General features: G+C 39.7%; 2 protein-coding genes across 2 annotated transcripts; one reads left to right on the top strand and one right to left on the bottom strand.

The window, feature by feature from the left end:
• Positions 1–294: 294 nt before the first annotated feature.
• Positions 295–5,086, bottom strand: LOC117132991. The gene is made up of 2 exons (XM_033288736.1): positions 715–5,086; positions 295–634 (listed from the first exon to the last, which is right to left on the bottom strand). The coding sequence occupies exons 1-2, from the start codon at positions 1,193–1,195 to the stop codon at positions 375–377; spliced, it is 741 nt and encodes a 246-aa protein (XP_033144627.1). The 5' UTR covers positions 1,196–5,086; the 3' UTR covers positions 295–374.
• Positions 5,087–15,119: 10,033 nt separating this feature from the next.
• LOC103848421 (putative G-type lectin S-receptor-like serine/threonine-protein kinase At1g61610) lies at positions 15,120–18,317 on the top strand. Its single transcript, XM_009125329.3, has 7 exons — positions 15,120–16,425; positions 16,522–16,632; positions 16,702–16,919; positions 17,012–17,222; positions 17,304–17,541; positions 17,634–17,781; positions 17,870–18,317. Exons 1-7 carry the CDS (start codon positions 15,120–15,122, stop codon positions 18,167–18,169), a joined length of 2,532 nt encoding a protein of 843 aa, XP_009123577.1. The 3' UTR covers positions 18,170–18,317.
• The last annotated feature ends 4,081 nt before the right edge of the window (positions 18,318–22,398 follow it).

Raw genomic sequence — 22,398 nt, 5'->3', positions numbered from 1 at the left:
AATATATATTTAATAAAAATTAAGAAAGTTCGAAGACTTACAATTTATAATGCCCTCCCAGCGTGTAGAATCTGTACTCGACCACCAAACTTCTTTCAAATGACTCAATCTCCTCGCAGTTAAGCAGTGTAAATGTGTGGGCACTATGAGCGTCATCTGTACTCGACCACCAAGCTTCTTCCAGTTTCCCACCTAGACGTTCAATCTGACAGAATATGTTTGGAACATCTTCAACAATATATGTCGGCATAACACCACCATCATCATATCTGCTCGTAGTCGTTTTCCGTGTACGGAGTTGGGACCCAAAGTATTACGACGTGAAGTGAGATGTTTCCTCATTCAAACTCCCAGCAACTATTGAACCTTCTACCCTAGCAAGATTTTTTGCTTTCCCTTTCAAATATTTCATGGCTCGCTCGTAAGGATACATCCATCCATCCATTATGCACAGGTCCACGAAGCAATGCCTCGTATGAAAGGTGGACAACTAAATTTTCCATGACGTCAAAAAATGACGGAGGAAAATTTTTCTCCAAGTTGCACATCAAGATCGGGATATTCTCATCAAGTTGTCTGATGACATCTACAGTTAAGGTGCGTGCACTAAGATCACTGAAAAAATTTCCGATGCCTACAAATGTACAAGCCAATGTAAGATACTTTTTATAAGTTTTTTTTCCAACAAGAAGTAATAATAACTTTATTTGTTACCTGCAAGTGCCTCGTGAACATTTTTTGGAAGCAACTCCGAAAATGCAAATGGTAGAAGTCGTTGCATAAACACGTGACAGTCATGACTCTTCATCCCTGAAAACTTTTGTCCTTGCTGATCAACACATCTTGATAGATTTGAAACATATCCATCAAAAAACTTCACAACTGATGCCACCCACTTGAACAACGCTGCTTTTGCTTTTGCTGACAATCTGGAATTGGGAACCAGAATTTTCCCATCGTTTCTAATATGCAGCTCAATCCTAGAACACAATGCAGGCAAATCCAACCTTGAGTTGTTGTTAACTTTTGTCTTCCCGGGGACGTTCAACAATGTATTGATGATGTTGTCAAAGAAGTTCTTCTCTATATGCATCACATCAAGATTGTGGCGTAGAAGTAGATATTTCCAATATGGAAGTTCCCAAAATATACTTTTCTTGTGCCAATTATGCTGTGTCCCATAACCACCAGACATATTTGCAGTAGTATTCCAATTACCCCCTTTCTTGACTGTGTCCTGTCCACCATAGTAATCAATATCCTTCTTGATTTCCTCTCCAGATAAATATGGTGGAGCGGTGTCTCGTACAACACTTTTTGACGGAAACAATTTCTTGTTCCTTCGGTACGGATGGTTAATGGGAAGAAATCTCTAATGACAATCAAACTAGGACGTCTTCCTACCATTCTTCAGCTGAAACACGTCTGTGCTACCCATACAATAAGGACAAGATAGCCTCCCATGCGTCGTCCAACCTGACAACATGCCGTATGCAAGAAACTCACTAATGGTCCACAAAAGAACTGCTCGCATTGTAAAGTTTGTTCTCGCTGAACAATCATATGTCTTCACGCCTGTTGACCATAATTCATTCAATTCTTCTATCAAATGCTGTAAAAAACACATCAAGGGACCTCTTCGGATGTTTTGGCCCAGGTATCAATATACTCATGAAAAGAAATTCCTTTTCCATACACATCTCTTGTGGAAGGTTGTATAGCGTCAAGAAGACTGGCCAAAGCGAATATTGTCTTCCAAACATTCCAAATGGACTAAAGCAATCTGTTCAGAGCCCAAGATAAACGTTGTGGGGGTTGCTTGCAAAATCAGGGTACACCGAATTCAAGTGTTTCCACGCTTTTGCATCAGAGGGATGATTGATCTCGCCTTCCTTCTGAGTATGTTCTGCATGCCATCTCATTGCTGCTGCCGTCTTTTCAGATTGATATAATCTCTTCAGTCTATCCTTAATAGGTAAGTACCACATCCGCTGGTACGGCACCCTATTCCGCCCACGTCTTTGCGGTTTATATCGTGGCTTCTTGCAAAATTTACACTATAACAATTCTGCATTTTCTCCCCAATATATCATACATTTGTCTATACACACATCAATCATCTCCGAAGGTAAGACAAGGCTATGAACCAGTTTTTGAATCTCATAATAAGATTCAGCACACAGATTATCTTTAGGCAAATACTCTTTAAACAACTGAGCCCATGCATCCTTACAAACTTCAGGTAAGTTATGATCAGTTTTGATATTCATCATCCTAGCTACCAATGATAATTTAGAAAGACCTTCTCTACAACCTTCATAAATTGGCTCATTAGCTGCTGCTAGCATTTCATAAAATCTTTTTGCATCCAAGTTAGGCCCCTCTACATTTTCTACGTCCTCTATTACTGATCTTATTTCACGAAATGCATCTGTAACCATATCATGCATCCTATCATGATCTACCATATGATCCTCTTGAAGGTTACAACTTTCAGAAGGCAAATGTGGTTCATCTCTGTTACGAATATTTTCAACCTGATTACTACTACTAGCTTCATTCCTATTATCACCTTCGCCGTGGTTCAACCAGAATAGTAATGTGGAATAAATCCTCTATTTACTATATGTTTCCAAACCGTTTGACTAGCAGCAAACTTGATATTGTTGCATTTACGACAGTGACAGAACATTTTACCCGTTTCCAGTGTGAGAGACGTATGTACGGCCTGGTACATGAATATATCTGCTCCGTTGAGAAATTCTTTTGTTACTCTTCCCCTTGAATCTGTATGTGCATACATCCAACTACGAAGCTCATAGATATTTCTAGATATTTTTTTTACTCTTTTTCATTTTTTCTTTGTGCATCTTAAGAATGAAGGAGAAGATCATACTTATAGGGAAATTTCAATTTTGGTAGGTCACGATGTTACAACGAATTTATGTTTGATAATAACTTAACTACTAATGTGCAACTACGTTTCTCGTAAATTGGTCCTTAATCAGATGGAAAATTTTAGAAGTAATTTAGTCACAAATTTACCACTGCATTACGACTATCTGAAAGTGTAGTCGTAAATGCGAAGTTAATTTACGACTAACTATATTAGTAGCAAAATTACATTTATTTTGCGACGGACTTTACCTTAGTCGTAATGTAGACGTAAAGTTGAAGTTGATTTACGACTACACATTTGTAGTCGTAAATCGTAGTCGTTACTCACATGTTCTTTTGTAGTGCAAGAACCCTTACGGAAGTACCTACATTCATATGTAGGGTGGATGGATCGTGGAAAAATGATGAAACCACGAGCGGAGTAGGATGGATCTTACAGCTACAAGACGGTTCGATAGATATTCTCGGACTCCACGGCAGCCATAAGAAACTCTCGCCACTTCACACTGAACTAAAAAGTTTGGTATGGGCTCTGAAATGTTTATCTTGCCACCAGCTTTACTGCAATTGTTTTGTTACTGACTCCCAAGAGTTAGTCAAAATGATCGATACACCTGATGACTGGCCATCTTTTGCAACTGAACTTAATGAGTTTAAAACTCTATGGGGGTTCTACCAAGACGGAGAAGTGGTATATAAAGACAGATCCAGTAACACCAAAGGAGACTTCCTTTCAAGAAAAGCTCGAACAAGAAAGCGCGTTTTCTCATATGTTAGCTGATGCGCCCTAAGGAACGAACACTCGACCGGTAAGAAAAGATATGGACTCGATCCGTGAGGAAGGATAACTGATGGAATGAACGGTGACACAAAGGGTTGCGGATGGCCCAATGATACTACCAGGGTGCTTGATTATCGCCTGATATGACTCACAGGTCCGACAAGGAAGCAAAACTCGATTTGTTGCCGGATGTGACGCACCGGTCCAACAAGAAAGAGGCGTTTAACTTGGAGCTAACCACACCAAGAAAACTAAGAGGTGTTCTAAACAAAAAACAAATAGTAAAGACTCAAAAGTTGAAAGAAAATGGAATGATTTTATTATGAGAAGTGTTTGCATATTTATACTAGAAAAAGACATAAGAAGTATTAATGATAGATCTAGATCTAGATCTAGATATGAAGATTAAAGACAATGTATTTAGATCTCAGATCTGATCTAAGAGACTCTCCGGCTAACGTCCAGGTTCGTCCGAACCAAGTGGTTCCTTCGCTGTAAGGAGCAGGACGGACGCGGTGCGGTCATGACAAGCATCTGGGTAAAGCTCATGCACCAGCTTGGTCCCAGCACGACCCAAGTCTTTGGATAGTTGTAGAATCCTTGCCTTAGAGAAATTTTGATCATCAAAGTTCAAGAACTGATCATACTGGCCGGCTGATCCATCAGTACGTTCGTCGGGACACTCGGATATGGACCAAAAGGGAAAGACAATGGTGTGTCTCGGTTTCCACTCGATCAAAGTGAGTTATGGCTCGACCATCAGTCTTGGCTTGGCGAGTTGATCGGGGAAGACGAGCTCCGGTACGGTGGGTTCGATCATCTGGACGTGGTTCCAACCTTAGCTCCTCTCCGGCTGCTCGCGGTTCGATCCGGTACACAGCTCGGTATGTCTGTCTGGGACGATCGGCTGCCTGAACCTTGGTTGGAATGATCTGATCGTCTTGATCTCCATCCTGGTCTGGTTCCATGTACTGATTCATGTACTGAGGCGCATCATACTCTCCCTCTTCAAAAGGATTTGTCCTCAAATCCATTGTACCTATATAAAAAGGAAAGAAATCAGATACAAAAGAATTAAATTCAAGGGAAATTCAGTGAATGAAAAGAGTGGACAGAAACTTCCTTGGAGTTTTGAAGTTGTTTTCATCAAGTAATTCCAAGTCCTTTGGCGTCCATCATTGCTTTCTCTCCTTGGTAAATGATCATGCTTATCCTTTTGTTCATGCACTACAAGAAAACAGCGGTATTCTGACGGACGTTCCGACGGAAAATGAATTCCTCGGAATATACCGAGGAATTTCCGAGGAAATTCCGAGGAAACAGAAAATTTGGTTTCCTCAGAATTTCCTTGGAATATACCGACGGAATTCCGAGGAAAATTCATTCCGTCGGAATATTCCTATGGAATACCGAGGAAAATTATATTCCTCGGAAAAAACCGATGAATTCCGAGGAAATATTATAGACGTTAGAGAGCCGTTGGAGAGCCGTTGGGGGATTTTAAAAATTCCGAGGAAATTCCGACGAACTAGCCGTTTGCATCGGAATTCCGTCGGAATTTCCTCGGTCTGTCGGCAGGATTTCAACTATAAATACAAGCACCCCTCTTCCTCTTCATTCACTCCATATCTTCATCCTCCCTCTCACTCTCTTTACACACGAATTTGATTCATAAAAAACATGTCTTCTTCAAATTATTTTCGTTTTTGGATCGATCGACCTCATTTGGATCCGAACACGAGATTGCTTACGGAAGAATACCAACAAGGTTTAACCGAATTCATGGGGTTAGTTCACCGACAACCGGAAGCAAAAACAGGTATGTTAAGATGTCCTTGCTCTAATTGTAAAAATAAAAAAGTTATTAAACAGTGGGATGTTTGGACTCATCTATATTTGAGTGGGTTTACACGAAGTTACAAAATTTGGTATCATCATGGGGAAACTGATTATGAACATGGTAGTACTAGCGAACCTCAGCCAGCAGTTAGATTAGAAGATCCAATTAGAACGGATGTAGATTACGGTGTAGGTACTGAGCAGATGGTAAATGATCATTTTAGAGGGGAAGATTTACCGAATGCCGAAGCTAGGAGATTTTATGATATGTTGGATGCTGGAAAGCAACCATTGTACGAAGGTTGCGGAGATGGTCATTCAGCTTTATCATCTGCTACAAGATTGATGGGCATTAAGACGGATTATAATTTGGCTGAAGACTGTGTGGATGCGATTGCTGATTATGTAAAAGGTATTCTACCCGAAGATAATGTAGCTCCTGGCTCATACTACGAGGTTCAGAAACTCGTAGCTGGTCTTGGTTTATCGTATCAGGTAATAGATGTATGCAGAGACAACTGCATGATTTATTGGAGGGCGGATGAACAGCGGGTTTCATGCAAATTTTGTGAGAAGCCTCGTTATAAAGATACGAGTGGAAGAGTTCCAGTACCATATAAAAAGATGTGGTATTTGCCTTTGACGGAAAGGTTGCAGAGGCTGTATCTGTCTGAACGCACAGCGCAACCAATGAGATGGCATGCGGAGCACTCAACAGATGGTGAGATCAGACATCCTTCAGATGCAAAAGCATGGAAGCATTTCCAATCAAAGTATCCCGACTTTGCGTATGAGAGAAGAAATGTCTACCTTGGATTATGTACTGATGGTTTCAGCCCGTTTGGCAAGAGTGGAAGACAGTATTCTCTATGGCCATTCATTATTACACCATACAACCTACCCCCAAACTTGTACTTGCGACGAGAGTTTTTGTTTCTCTCGATTCTCGTTCCCAGACCAGAGCATCCTAAGAGATCACTTGATGTGTTTCTTCAGCCACTAATATATGAGTTGCAACAACTATGGGCTCAAGGTGCTGAAACATACGATGTTTCGTATAAAGAAAACTTTCAAATGCGGGCAGTACTAATGTGGACAATAAGTGATTTTTCAGCATATGGTATGTTATCTGGATGGACAACGCATGGAAGGCTATCATGTCCATATTGTCAAGATAACACTGATGCTTTCAAACTAAAACACGGAAGGAAAACATGTTGGTTTGACTGTCACAGGAGATTTCTACCACCAGATCATCCATATCGTAGAAGTAGGAATTTGTTTACGAAAAACAAGAGGGTGTTTGACAGTCCACCTCCGGAAATTCGTGGGAAAGATTTTGAAGACTAACATAGCCGTGATTCAGTGCAACCTTGAGAAGATATTTCCTCCCTCATTTTTTGATGTTATGGAGCATCTTGTTATTCACCTGGTAAGAGAATTGGAACTTGGTGGTCCTGTGCAGTATAGATGGATGTATCTGTATGAGCGGTATATGTTCTATTTGAAGAAGATGGTGAAAAATTTAAGTAGGGTGGAAGGTTCTATAGTTGCACAGATGATCAATGAAGAAACTTCAAACTTTGCCGAGTACTACTTTCCAGCAGAAGTTCAGACCAAAAACAGAAGACCTGCTCGGCATGATGATAGAGGCGAACGGGCAACATATCATTGGAAGGTTCCAGACATTTTCACAGACGTTGGACGACTTAGCGGAAAACCAAAGGACCGTCGACTTACTGATCAGGAGCGCAGTCATTTGCAAACATATTTACTCACCAACTGCGAAGATGTTCTTCAATATGAGAGGATTTTCATGGCAGAAAAGCGGTTCGAATATAGATACGCCACAGAGGACGAACTAGAAGAAATGAAGCAGAGAGAATTTGGTGGATGGATGTTTACTTATGTGAGTGTTGGTTTGGCCAGAGGTGAAACATTTGACGATTGGATACGCGAGATGGTCGTTGGACCAAACTTTGTTGTGAAGTCATATCCGAGATTTTGTACTCGAGGATATGCATTCACAACTCAGAAGAGGAGACGTTCGAGTACGACTTATGATACTGGTGTTTGTTCTGCATCAGGAGATGATGTATACTACGGACACATACATGAGATTTTGGAAATCAAGTATTTGGGCATGGTTGGATTGCACTGTACTGTTTTCTATTGTGATTGGCACGACAACACTCCAGATCGAGGTGTGAGAACAGATGCATTTGGTGTTACATCAGTAAATTCGAGACGGAAGGTGCAATATTATGATCCTTTCATTCTTGCTTCTCAGGCCGATCAGGTTTGTTATATCAAGTACCCCCGGGTAAGGAATAGAGATGATCCATGGGTTACTGTTACAAGACTCAACCCGAGAGGCCGAGTTCAGGGAAGTTCTGAGCTGGAAGACCCACTACAACCAAGCACATCCGGCAACTTAAGTGCAGCAGAAGATTTAGGTGGAGTTGGCCTTGTAGTCGATTTAACCGTCTTCGGAGAGGAAGCCGCCGTTCACGTAGAGGATGAACCAGTGATTGGAGAGTTTCACCAAGATCCAGATTCAGATTCATCTGGTGATGACGACTCGGAAACAGACTAGCGTCGACCTTTTTTTTTTTTTAAATATAAATACCGAGGAAATTCCGAGGGCAGATAGGTTTTCCTCGGAATTTCCTCGGAATAGATCTTGTCGATTTAGGGATTTGATTATACATTCTTTTTCCTCGGAATTTCCTTGAAATTTTCCGAGGAAATTCCGACGAAGATAGGGTTTTCCTCGGAATTCCCTCTGAAAATTCCGAGGAAATTCCGAGGAACTAGGGGTTTTAAACCGAAAACAACGTATTGCGGATTGAATAACACGTATTTAACCTTCATTAAGTATCTTAACCAGATTATGAAGTCAAACTTTGGTGTTTTACCCAATAACAAACACTTTTACGATTGCATGAACGAAAACCACACAACATAAGAGAAACACTTATACACTTTAACAAATGGTAAAGGGAATACTTACAATTATTTTTGAAATTTTGTTATTTCATGGTTTATGATCATCTATACAAAGAATCCTCAATGGTATGCATTATAATTGTATAAGAAATGAAATACGGCGAAAATAATCGATGTTTTGAAACCCCAAACCCTGGTTCCTCGGAATATTTTCATTTAATCGGGTAAACCAAGCCGCCAAATATTTCGCGAAAATTGAATTAATGATTTCCGAGGAAATTCCGACGGATAATTTCCGTCGGACCCCTCATTTTATTAGGTCGAGCCCGACCTTCTTCCCCATTTCTCTCCGCCGCACTCTCTCTTTCCCCTGCGATTTCGTCGACTCCTCTCTTCTCCCTTGCGATTTCCGGCGCTTTCTCTCTTCTCCCTCGCGATTTCCACCCTAATCCTCATGTATGAACCCTATCCCACTCTCTTAGGTTAGATTTGTATGGTTTTTAAGTAGATTTGATGATTTTGGAATGAGATTTATAGATTTTGTTAGGGTGAATGGTAGATTTGTGTAAAATCGAGTTTGATTATGTATTTCACTTGATTTGAATTTTTTTTTAGTTTTTATTAATTTTGTGGTTATAAAAATTGAATTTGTAATTATATATATATGTTGAAAACGTTTTTTGTATATAAAATCTATTTTTTGCATTTTAAATTCATTTATATATTTATTAAACATTTTTAAAATCTATAAAACTTTTTTTAAGATTAAAAATCATATATATAATATTTAAAATCATTTTTTGTGGTTATAAAACGTTTTATGTATTATATATATAAAATATAAATTTCTATATTTATTAAATATTTTTAATATTATGAAAACTATTTTTTGTAATTATTAAACATTTTAAATATTTTTAAAACTATTTTTTGTAATTATTAACTGTTTTTGGGATTTATTTAAACTATTTTTTAATTTTTAAACTATTTTTTATTTATTAAAACTTTTTTTGTTAATTATTAAACTATTTATATTTTTGTGATTAAAAACTATTTTTTTAACTATTTTTTATTTAAACTGTTTTTTTTAATTAAAATTATTAGAACTAATTTTTAAATATGTTTTTTTTTAATTTACAGGTCTAATGATGATCAGACCCGGCCTCGCCAGCGTCGTAGCCGGGGTGGTATGGGGAGCCAGTCTCGGGGTTTGTCCAGCCATGTTCAGGATTCCGTTTCGCCCCACAGCTCCTACCATACATCTCCCTCTCCATTACCCGCTCCTGCCGCTCCCGCTCCCGCTGCTGCACCCGCTCCTGCTCCTCCGGGTCCTCCGGGAGTGATGAGTGTTGCGCAGTTGGTTCGACAGCCCGGTCGTGACCATCTTCCCTATCTCACTGAGTATCCACATGGACATGGTCAAACATGGTGATTAAACTTAAATTTTTTTCCTTAAAATTTGATTGATTATTAATAATTTGTTCTTTTTATTAGGTTCAACCGATCCGGGAACGGGATCAGCGCATGGATCAACCGTATGATGTACTCTGCCCTCGACAGTGGACATCCGACTTTCACTCACTTCCCTCCCGAGAAGCAGCATCTGTGGTTTCGTCAGTTTGCGGTAAGTATTCAAATTTTTTACTTATATTTTTTATTTATTAAAACTATTTTTTTGTGATTATTAAACTATTTTCTATATTTATTAAACATTTTAAATATTATTAAAACTATTTTTTTAATTATTAAACTATTTTTTATTTATTAAAACATTTTTTTTGTAATTATCAAACTATTTTCTATATTTATTAAACTATTTTTTATTTATTAAAACTTTTTTTTGTAATTATTAAACTATTTATATTTTTGTGCTTAAAAACTATTTTTAAACTATTTCAGCAAGAATTCAACTGGAATTCCGATGATACGCTCTCTATCTATAACCATTTTGTCCATAAAGTTATGGACAACTATGGGAAGCAGATGTACGAGTGGAAGAAGAAGTGGAAAGTAAACAAGGTAATTTTTAATTTATTAACAATTTTTAATTTATTAAACTATTTTTTAAATTATTAAACTTTTTTTTTTTTAAATTAAAAGGTCCCAAAGTCGATGAACGACACGGTCTGGAAGGAGTTGTGTGAGCATTGGGATAAGGAAGAGACAAAAGAAACTTCTTCCACCAACTCCAACAACCGCAAGAGCGACCGTAAAGGGAAGGGCATCTACAAGCATAACTTGGGTGCCCAATCTATTGCCACTCTCGCAGATCGCATGGTAAGTTCAACCGCTTTTTCTTTAATTATTTAAGTTTCGGAATTTTATTTTTTGTGCATTTTTTCAAATTTCTAATGTTTGTTTAATTTATTTTTTTACAAGGCGGAAGAAAATGAGGGCGAGCCGGTTGATGATCTCGCCCTAATGAAAAGGGCGTATACCAACAAGAAGACCGGTCAGATTGATGATGGTCTTGTGAGGGACGTGGTCGACCTGGTCCAAACTCAGGTGTATGACGAAGTGTCTCAGCTTCAAACCGATGATGACGATTCGACGGCTTCGACCAACTTCTCCCGGGTTCGAATCAACGAAATCGTTGAATCGGTAAGTTTTTTTTTTTAAAGTTCAATTTATTTATTTCTTGATTTTTATTTTATCATCAATTTATATTATCTAAATTTGGTTATTTATATTTCAGTCGGTTCCAAAGAATAAGGGACGTTTGGTCGGTTTGGGTCGTCGCTCCCGGTCGGCTGCTCCTTCTTCTGCACCACCGCCATATGTTGATCCAGAAGTTCTTACGGCTCAGCTGAAGGACAAGGATGATCGGATATCTGCGTTGGAGACCCAGATGGCAGCTCAACAGGCGGGCTATGAGACCCATAAGAGGCTGAACGAGCAGATGATGGAGATGATGAAGAGGATGTACCCGAACAAGGTGTTCCCGAACATTCAAGACCCGTAGTTTTTTTTTTTTTTACCAAAAACTCTGAATGTTTTATTTAACTTTGAATATTATCTACTATGTTTTAATGTTTTATGTTTTATTCAATTTTAATTTTAATTTTAAATTTTTGAATCTAAATTTTAAAAATTTTAATTTTTTTTTAAAAAAATTAATTTTTTTTAAAAAATAATTTTTTTTCGAAATTCCGAGGGAATGGAGTTCCTCGGAAAATTCCGAGGGACATAAGTTCCTCGGAATTTTCCGAGGGAAGAAAGTTCCTCGGAATTTTCCGAGGGACAGCATTCCCTCGGAATTTTCCGAGGGATCGATGTTCCTCGGAATTTTCCGAGGGAAAGGCGTTCCTCGGAAAATTCCGAGGAACATATGTTCCTCGGAATTTTCCGATAAACATTCCGAGGATTATTTCGTCGAAACTTCCGAGGATTGGACCATCGGAATTCCCTCGGTATATTCCGAGGAACCTTCCGACGAACTTTGAGTCCTTGGAGTTTCCTCGGAATTTTGTTTCCTCGGAATTCCGTCGTGAATTTCCGAGGAGATATTTCCGAGGACTTTTTTCGTTGGTATGTCCTCGGAATAGCGTTATTCCGATGACATACCGACGATTTTTTCCCTCAGTATGCCGATGTTTTCTTGTAGTGATGGAGGATTGGTTTTCGCTCAGGCCGCTTCTTTTTTGGGCCTGAATCTCCTTTAGAAGTCTGGTACTCGCGGATAGACGGGCTGGAGAACCTCTAGTTCGTAAAATTCATAACTCTTTCCTCCGTGAAGATTTTCAAGTGATTCCATGGCTCAGTGAATACTTTGTGAGTTGGATTTCCAGGGAAATTGGATTCATGACAAAAGACCTTCTGAATGTTGAGATATCCGTTTTGTACTGAACCCCTGTCGTTGGCATCTCCAAGGTAGCCGGTTTGGACAACAAAGCTTCTCCAAATCTCAGGCTGTTGGGAACGGTCAATGCTTTCATTTCTCAGAGGTTGAACCTATATTTTCTGGATACTCAAAACAAACAAGTGCTCTTGAAGATCAGGAATCAAAGGGGCAGGAGGTGTGCCGGGATCAAAACATAGATGGCTCTCCATAACGATGGAGGTGATGCTTTTTGCTTCTTCATCAAAGACTGGGCCAGGTTCGTCCTCCTCATCAAAGATAGGAACTAGATCCTCATCCATGGGTTTTCTAGTGTCAAGACGTGTTCCTTGATGTAGATACTCCAGTGGCTCTTCCTCAAAAACCTGTTGAGACAAAACAAGACTACTCGGATGCTCCGGTTGCAAAACGGTTAGTTTTACAATAGTATGTTTATTATCATTCATAAACTCAGATTCAAGAAAAGGAAGATCACAATTTTTCTCACCAGAAAATAAGCTTTCAATTGGCTCTTCATCAGATTCATCAAAGATGGGTAAAGAATCTGAAAAATCTTTAAACTCTTCAACATGGGTTTCAGATTTACCTTTAGGTTTTTCACTGATGAACAATGATGGCTCAGCTACAGGTGCACCTGTGGATGTACTCTTCTTATGGCTCTTGCTGATGTCTTTGAGGGCTTTCATCATTCCCTTCTCAAAGTTGTCACAGATTTCTTGGACATCAATCTGAAGTAATCGCCTTTTTGGATCAGACACATCTCTGGTCGTTTTGATATGATCCTTGCACCTTTGTCTAGCCGTTCCTGGACACTAAACTCATCAAAATTATTCAAAGAATAGTTAAATGGAGATTGAGAGACAGTTTGTCGTGGGGATTTCTCCTTGCTACTTTTCCTTTGAAGACCAAACATCATAACCTGAAAATTTCAACACAAAAGTTAGGAAATAAAACCTCACACTCTCAAGTGTTTAATCTCACCCACTCAAGTGTTTCTCTCAGATTTTATGGTGATCACACAAGCTTCTTCTCAATGTTCTAAGAGAACAGATTAATGAATCCCAATGGGCAAACTTCAAGCAAACAAGGGAATTTTTTTTTTTTTGTAAGATAGATTGAAAGAGAGAACTTTGGTTTTGAAATCCGTTTTAACCACCTCAAAGTCTGGATTTCTCCTCAGCCAGAAGGCTTTCTCTCCCATCACCAATCCACAAATCAAACTCTTTGAAATCTCTTTTTTTTTTTAAATCGTAGATCATTTTTTTTTTACTTTTTCTAGTGGATGGTAATGAGGGGCCCAGATTTAAGATAGAAAGAAGAAGAAGAAATGTTTATGAAATGGGAGATAAGAAGATGAACATATGAGATGAAAACAAACCAGCCAAAGTGGCTCTGATACGCCCTAAGGAACGAACACTCGACCGGTAAGGAAAGATATGGACTCGATCCGTGAGGAAGGAGAACTGATGGAATGAACGGTGATACAAAGGGTTGCAGATGGCCCAATGATACTACCAGGGTGCTTGATTGTCACCTGATATGACTAACAGGTCCGACAAGGAAGCAAAACTCGATCTGTTGCCGGATGTGACGCACCGGTCCAACAAGAAAGAGATGTTTAACTTGGAGCTAACCACACCATGAAAACTAAGAGGTGTTCTAAACAAAGAACAAAGAGTAAAGACTCAAAAGTTGAAAGAAAATGGAATGATTTTATTATGAGAAGTGTTTGCATATTTATACTAGAAAAATACATAAGAAGTATTAATGATAGATCTAGATCTAGATCTAGATCTGGATCTGAAGATTAAAGACAATGTATTTAGATCTCAGATCTGATCTAAGAGACTCTCCGGCTAACGTCCAGGTTTGTCCGAACCAAGTGGTTCCTTCGCGGTAAGGAGCAGGACGGACGCGGTGCGGTCAGGAAAGGCATCCGGGTAAAGCTCATGCACCATCTTGGTCCCAGCACGACCCAAGTCTTTGGATAGTTGTTGAATCCTTGCCTTAGAGAAATTTTGATCATCAAAGTTCAAGAACTGATCATACTGGCCGGCTGATCCATCAGTACGTTCGTCGGGACACTCAGATCAGATGGACCAAAAGGGAAAGACAATGGTCTGTCTCAGTTTCCACTCAATCAAAGTGAGTTCTGGCTCGACCATCAGTCTTGGCTTGGCGAGTTGGTCGGGGAAGACGAGCTCCGGTACGGTGGGTTCGATCATCTGGACATGGTTCAAGCCTTAGCTCCTCTCCGGCTGCTCGCGGGTCGATCGGGTACACAGCTCGGTCTGTCTGTCTGGGACGATCGGCTGCCTGAACCTCGGTTGGAATGATCTGATCGTCTTGATCTCCATCCTGGTCTGGTTCCATGTACTGATCCATGTACTGAAGGGCATCATTAACACGTGTCTGCCACACTGGATTGATATCCGCAACTCGGCTTTTGCTGATTCGTACTAAGATTTATTTTTGTATCTCATCATGAAAAAAAAATAAAAATCAGCCTCGCGACAACAAAAAAAAAAATTTTACCAGCTGCGACCTATAAAATTAATTGCAGATTGTATGTCGCGGTCAGATGTCGCGGTCAGATGTCGCAATGATCTCGAAACAAACATGGGCATATTCATGACTTAATCATTTTTTATTTATAAACAAATACAAGTTGTGTTAGAAAGCAATTAGTTTAGTCTTCCTGAAAAATCAGTAAACTTACAAAAAGATTAAAAAATTTAACGACTACTATTTTTATTTTTGCATTATTTTCCTTCTGGTGATGTACAGATATCTGACGATCAAATCTTGTCAAATATGGCAGAATCTAACAGAGATCTTACTTTGGTCACGACCCTTTTTATTTTGCTTCAACTATGCAGGATCGTATCTTGCAGCACAAGCACCTTAATCACCAGAAATCTCACGATACGAGACGGAGACTCACTGATCAGCGAGGGCGAAATTTTCGAGCTTGGATTCTTCAGTCCCAAAAATTCAACTTTAAGGTATGTCGGAATCTGGTTCAAGAACATAGAGCCTCGAACAATTGTCTGGGTAGCTAATCGAGAAACACCTTTGTCTGATCACAACGGAGCTCTGAAGATTGCTGACGACGGGAACTTGGTGGTCGTCAACGGTCAAAACAACACCGTTTGGTCCACAAACGTGCACCCCAAGTTGAACAATAATGTTGCTGTTCTGTTGGAAACAGGGGATCTGGTTTTGTATTCAGATTCAGACAGGGACACTAAGTACTGGGAGAGCTTTAACAATCCAACTGATACTTTCTTGCCGGGTATGAGGGTTAGGGTAAATCCTTCAATGGGAGAGAATCGTGCTTTTATCCCGTGGAAATCCGAATCTGATCCTTCACCAGGAAGATATTCAATGGGGATTGATCCCTTTGGGGCAATAGAGATAGTGATTTGGGAAGGGGAAACGAGGAAATGGCGAAGCGGACCATGGAACTCAGCTATCTTTACCGGTGTACCAGATATGTTCCGTGTCACAAACTACATTCACGGGTTTAAGCTCTCTTCTCCTCCTGATCCAGATGGTAGTGTGTTCTTCACGTATGTTCCATCAAATAAGGACGACTTGTTGAGGTTTCGGATCAGATTTGATGGCATTGTAGAGCAGTTGATGTGGAATAGGGATGCCAGGAACTGGACTTCTCTTCAAGTGAAACCGAGCAAGGAATGCGAGAAGTATAACCGTTGCGGCAATTACAGCGTATGTAATGATAGTAAAGACTTTGATTCCGGTAAATGTAGTTGCATTTTTGGGTTTGAGCCGGCTTATCGAAATCAATGGAACAAGGGAAATTTCTCGGGTGGCTGCAAAAGAAGAGTTTCACTAAACTGTAGCCAGAGTCTGTTTGCAAAGAAAGAAGACGGGTTTAGGGTACTTAAGGGTATGAAGGTGCCTGATTTTGGATCAGTTGTTTCCATTAACAACTCAGAGACTTGTAAGGATGTATGCCTGAGAGATTGCTCATGTAACGCTTATGAGGTCGTACCAGGGATCGGATGCATGATTTGGACTCGAGATTTGGTCGATATGGAGCACTTTGAGTACGGTGGAAACAACGTCAACATCCGGCTAGCTGCATCTGAAATAGGTTTGTAAAACATTTTAGGCACCATATAAAATTATAAATATTTGAATATGACTAGTCTGAAATCTGTGTTTGGGCTTCTTTTCTTATGTATAACAGGAGGCAAGAAGGAAATTTGGATCATTCTTTTTAGTATTGTAGGTGCATTCATGCTCGGGTTATGCTGCTTATGCATTTGGGTCTTATGGAAGTTCAGGAAAAATGTTAAAGGTAAAATCCTTATAGACTAGTTTCAAAAGGGTCTGAGACTGAGAGATCTGTTATTTCATTGATCTACAGATATCTTTTGCAATAAGGAAGATAATGCACTTTTGGATATCAGAAAGAACAGAGATTACTCAGTTAAGTCCTTAAGCTCGCTGAACGAAGTTCTAGTGGAGGATCAAGTTGACACACCCGATTTGCCAACTTTCAGTTTCAACAGCGTAGCTTCGGCAACAGGAGATTTCTCTGAAGAAAACAAGCTTGGACAAGGTGGATTTGGTACTGTATATAAGGTGAATATTAACTAAACTCAGTATTAAGCCTAGTTTTGGTTGGATAATTAGGCTTACTATTTATGCTACATATATGTTTTATGTTTGGACAGGGAAAGTTTTCAGGAGGAAGAGAGATGGCAGTGAAGAGGCTATCAGGCAAATCTAAGCAAGGACTAGAGGAATTCAAGAACGAGATCTTACTAATTGCAAAACTCCAGCATCGGAATCTCGTTAGGTTACTAGGATGTTGCATTGAAAACGACGAGAAAATACTTATCTATGAATACATGCCAAATAATAGCCTTGACCGGTTCCTTTTTGGTGTGTTTTCTTTTACAAAATTATGAAGAAACATGTGTGAAAAAATTCGTAGATTGAGTATAAAAACTTATCTATGTGCAGATGAGAGTAAACGGATGAGTTTAGAGTGGAGAAAAAGATGGGATATCATTGGAGGAATTGCAAGAGGATTGCTTTACTTGCATAGAGACTCAAGACTAAAGATCATTCACCGTGACCTAAAAGCTAGCAATATATTGCTAGACAAGGAAATGAAACCTAAGATCTCGGATTTCGGTATGGCTAGGATCTTCAACTACCGGCAAGATCAGGCCAATACAATCCGAGTTGTCGGCACATAGTAACTAACCGTAACACCTTATTGTTTTTTTCTATAAAACATTGTGAAGCTGTATCGATTTCTAATGATCTTGATGTTGAAAAATTGTATAGTGGTTATATGGCTCCAGAGTATGCAATGGAAGGGATGTTCTCAGAGAAATCTGATGTGTACAGCTTTGGAGTGTTGATACTGGAGATTGTAAGTGGAAGCAAGAACGTTAGCTTTAGAGGGTCTGAACATCGAAGTCTCATTGGTTATGTAAGTTTCTCTTAATATTAGGTTTGGTTTGGTTCATTTTTTTTGTTTTCATTTCTAGAAACTTATATTCTAAAGGACAAAATTTCAGGCGTGGAGTTTATGGAGCCAAGGGAAGACGAAAGAGCTAATAGATCCAACGATAAAGGAGATTCGAGACGTAAATGAAGCAATAAGATGCATCCATGTGGGGATGTTGTGTACACAAGACTCGGTTATCCACAGACCAAACATGGGTTCGGTTTTGTTGATGTTGGAGAGTCAAACCAGTCACCTTCCACGACCAAGACAGCCTACCTTCCACTCTTTCTTGAACTTTGGCGAGATTGTCGAAGGTAAGGAAGTTGCCACGGTCAACGATATTACTTTGACCACTGTTGTTGGAAGATGACTAATTTGTCAATAATTATTCTTCTCTGTGCTCCATAACTTTTCATTTTTTCTCTGGAAGCTGGAAGTCTCTTAGTTTTCAACTTTTTGTGCATAGTAACTATTCGCCTTGTTAAACATTTTATAATACATATATACTTGATTTTAAACGTTGTCAGGGAAAAAATTAAATCGGATTTGTACTCTAGTTTTTTTTTTGGGTCAGCATACTTAATTGAGATTGTGAAAGCCAAAGAATTGATGTTGAAACATGTGGGAGATATGTCACTTGTTCATATGGTTCTAAAACCACTTCAACTAGATTTCATGCTTCATGTTTCATGTTTCATGTTTCATGCTTCATGCTTCATGCTTCGTTCGTCATGCTTCATGCTTTTATTAATCTCAAGGTCGAAATGTGTATGTAAATAATATTTTTATTTTCTCAACTAAAATACTTTTGTTAATTTACTTTTTCAAGGTCATGTTTGTAATTTTTTTTGGCCAGCTATAGTACAAAGTTATAAAATTTATACATAGACACACTTTTTGTCTTAAGAATTACATAAAAGAACACTTACAATCTTTAGCAAAATTCGGAAAGAATAAAAAACCAAAAACCTTTAACTAAACTATCTAACAAAACTATAGACACACTATCTTTTAATCTCTGAACCATCATTTTCTACAATTTAGCTTGTATCATTATCTTATTTCTTATTCCATCAGTTGCTCATTTGTTCCCTATAATTTGAGATTCACCTACAATGGATTAACAGCAAGGCTGGTTCAAGGTTAAGGGTGAGCGTTGCACCCGCCTCAGGGCCCACTGACAAAGGAGTTCATAATATGTATATGATGTCACTATACAACTATGAGTGATCATGTATATTATGGATTCAGTCCTAATTGTATTCTGTTAAATTTTTGTACCGGCAATAATATTTTTTTAAGGAAGAAAATAACAAAATTAGGTCAAATAGATTTGGATTTGGACTGTCATGATGGTGAAACAATTTTGGGAGTTTCTGGTGATTATTGGGCTTCCATGCATGTTTGAGAACAGTTTTTTGAATCTTACCTTAAAGTCCACAATATGTTTGAACCGGCGCTGATTCACAGGCGAACACTACAGAGAATAAATTTTAGGAAAATTTGGTTCAATAGCCAAAATAAGTCATAATTCAGAGTCTAACTAAAAAATAAAATGCATCTAATATTCCTACAATATATACTATAATACCCTTTTAATTTACTTATTTCAATTTTTTTTACCCGTAAATCATAAATCATTTTTCAATAATCCTTTTTTTAATAGCCACCTACGACCATAATACCGACCATCACCCCGTAGTCATCTCACGATTATCATAACCTTTGATACAAATAGCATCATCTCCTCTATATCCACTGCCGCAACTTCCTCTTTAACAATCACCACCATAGTCACCACCACATCTACTCCAACCACCGCCATCAAATATGTATCCACCCCCGCTTCCTCCGCTTCCGCCACATATTAGGTATTTCAAATCCACCGTTTCTTTCTCTGTAACTACCACCAGCTCTATCATATTTACTTCCACTGCCATTGCGGTAACCACCACTATTGTGGTTACTACCATTGCCACTACATCTTTCGTTTTTACCACATCCACTTTTTCTGTAACCATAATATTCAAGAATCATGGCTAACATTAGTCTATACTATTTTCCAATTTAAAAAGACATTGTACAGTAAATTTAGATAATTTGTAATTTTATCAGTATGTACTATATCATTTACTACGTTATATTCTATTTATAATTTTATGTTCTCATATACAAGAGTTATACTCGCATGAGCACTCATAAGCATTCTTAGATGTTGAGTAGGTGAATACAATCAATTTTTCTAGTATATCATTATGTTTGATACTTTCGATAAAATGTACTATACTATTTAGTTGAATCCGTGGAATATACATTTGAATAATGTACCGGTATGGTTCATATATAATTATTAAACTCATTGTGTAATGATAACTATTTTCTTATGCGGCATTTTAGAAGAAAACATATTATATTATACTATAGGTAAGATGGCTCTTGCCTTCTCGGAAAGGAACTCCCTGAGGTGTCCTTTCCTAAGCAGCTCGTTGACCTCGATCTTTATTGCGACACAGTCTTCCGTTTTGTGACCGTGGTCTCAGTGAAAGTCACACCAGAAACCAGGATTCCGGAAAAAGAGTCGGGTGCTTTCATCTCCTCATGCCACTTGACCTGTTGGCCCATCTGCCTTAGAACATTGACCAGCTCCGGCCTCGAGACAGAGAGGTGAGAGATGTCTGGCCACGTGGACACTGCCATCCCTTATGCCTTCTCGATCGGCCGGTTATGGTATCTGCCTCGGTTTAGATTTCCGGAGTCCCTAGCTGGTCTTTGAGAGGGTTTCTCGTCTCGCTCAGTTTGGCCTGGTCTGATCGTCATGGGATCTTGCTTTTGTAGCGCTTTGGCACGACTGGCGACGTCTTCCTCCCATTTAACATGTGCCCAGGCTCAAGATAGGACATCTTCCATGGTTTTGCACTGATATTTGGTCAGCTCTTTGTAGAGGTCTCTGTCGGGGAGCAGGCCTCTCTTGAAAGCAGAGATAGCAGTGGGGATACTGGATTCAGGGATAGCCACCTTCTCTTGATTGAAGCGGGCTATGTAGCCTCGCAGGGGTATCGCTCGGTGCTGGAGGATTTCGTAGAGGCTGTCAGAGGTTTTCTCCAGGTCCCTGTTGCTGGTGAATTTCTCCACGAACTTGTCGCAGAGAACCGCGAAGGAAGCTATGGACCTGGAGGGTAAGTTGATATACCATTGCAGAGCGGGTCCGGTCAGAGTGGAGCCGAAACCTTTGCACATGGTAGCTTCGCGTGACCACTTTGGGAGTGCTACGGCGAGCATCATTTGTCTGTCTTGGGCGACGTGGTTGTCTGGATCAGTGGTGCCATCGTACGCCTTTATGTTGGGGAAAGAAAACTTCATGGGCATCTCGATCAAGGTGATCTCATCCGTGAAGGGAGTATCGGCGTAGGAGTCAAGATTACTCTTCCGGATGGGGGAGCTACCCTGGGGAGTCTCTCTACCATGGACTGAATGGCGTCGAGCCTCTCGGAGAACATCTGGTGAAGGTGAGCGATCATAGGAAACTCTGCTCTCGATGCTCCGTCTGATGCTTCTTTACCAGGTTCGGGCTCTGAGTCGCTGTCCTCCACGCCGTAGGTCTGAGCATCCTTGGCCTTTTCGCGCGTTGATGCATCTCCTCCCGGCGCCGTAGTTAGGAGATCCGCGCCTGTCCCGGAGTTAGGTGTCTCCACAGTCGGCATAGGGTGAACCTGAGTCCGGAATCGACGCTTCTTGTTACTCGCCGCGTTGAGGGCTTTGTTAACGTCTGGGAGGGTAAGATACTCCGATTCGAGCTGGCTGAGCTTCTCGGCGCTCTGCTCCAGTTGCTTGGAGTGTTCGTTGAGCTTTTCCTTCAGGATCTGGAATTCCGAATAAAGCTTGGGATTGGTCTCTTCCCGAGTTCTATGCAACCCGGTTACTTGACCTTGCGGATCATCGATTTGCCTTTGGATTTCAGCTTCTCTCTGGGTAGCTTCGGGTAGCTCATCCCGCTCGTCCACCGCCATTATCAAGTAGTTTAGATTACTCCCCTCCTTCTAGCGCCAAACTGTTAGAGAATTTTTGTGTAGGATCTTTGTGAGTACTACGGAACGATGGACAAAGCTTAGAATTTGTGAGTATTTGTATTGATTTGCAAGTAAGAAAGTAGGAAGAGACGTTTTATTAGATCAAAGAACTGGAACTACAACAGTTTTGAGTAAGAACCCTAGTTCTAGCCGCCTAGCTCTAATCTCTAAGTCCCGAAGTGTTGATCCCTTGCTTTAGGGTTTAGGTTCCCTTTATATAGTCTTTCTAAGGCGGGCCTTAGTCGGTTGAAGTAGGTAAAACTCTTCCATATTCGGAAATATGGAAGGTTCTCCTTATCGAAAGTTTTCTATTTCTTGGGGGAAGGGGGCGGTCCTGGGGACAGGACCCGTAATACTTGCGGAACTCCTTGTTTTCATTTCTTTTCATCTATACTATGAATTTCCATTTCTTCATTGTCATGAATTGCTTTGCTATGTCTGAGTAGTTCATTTATTAGATCCAGGGTTCAGATAGGTTTGTGGGATTAGCCCCAAACTATAGATCTGCCTTGTTGTGATATTCATGATAGAT

Source organism: Brassica rapa, chromosome A03 (genome assembly GCF_000309985.2).
Source record: "Brassica rapa cultivar Chiifu-401-42 chromosome A03, CAAS_Brap_v3.01, whole genome shotgun sequence".
Lineage (NCBI taxonomy): Eukaryota > Viridiplantae > Streptophyta > Magnoliopsida > Brassicales > Brassicaceae > Brassica > Brassica rapa.
The sequence above is the reverse complement of the archived record's forward strand: the minus strand, read 5'-3'. Positions and strand labels throughout refer to the sequence as shown.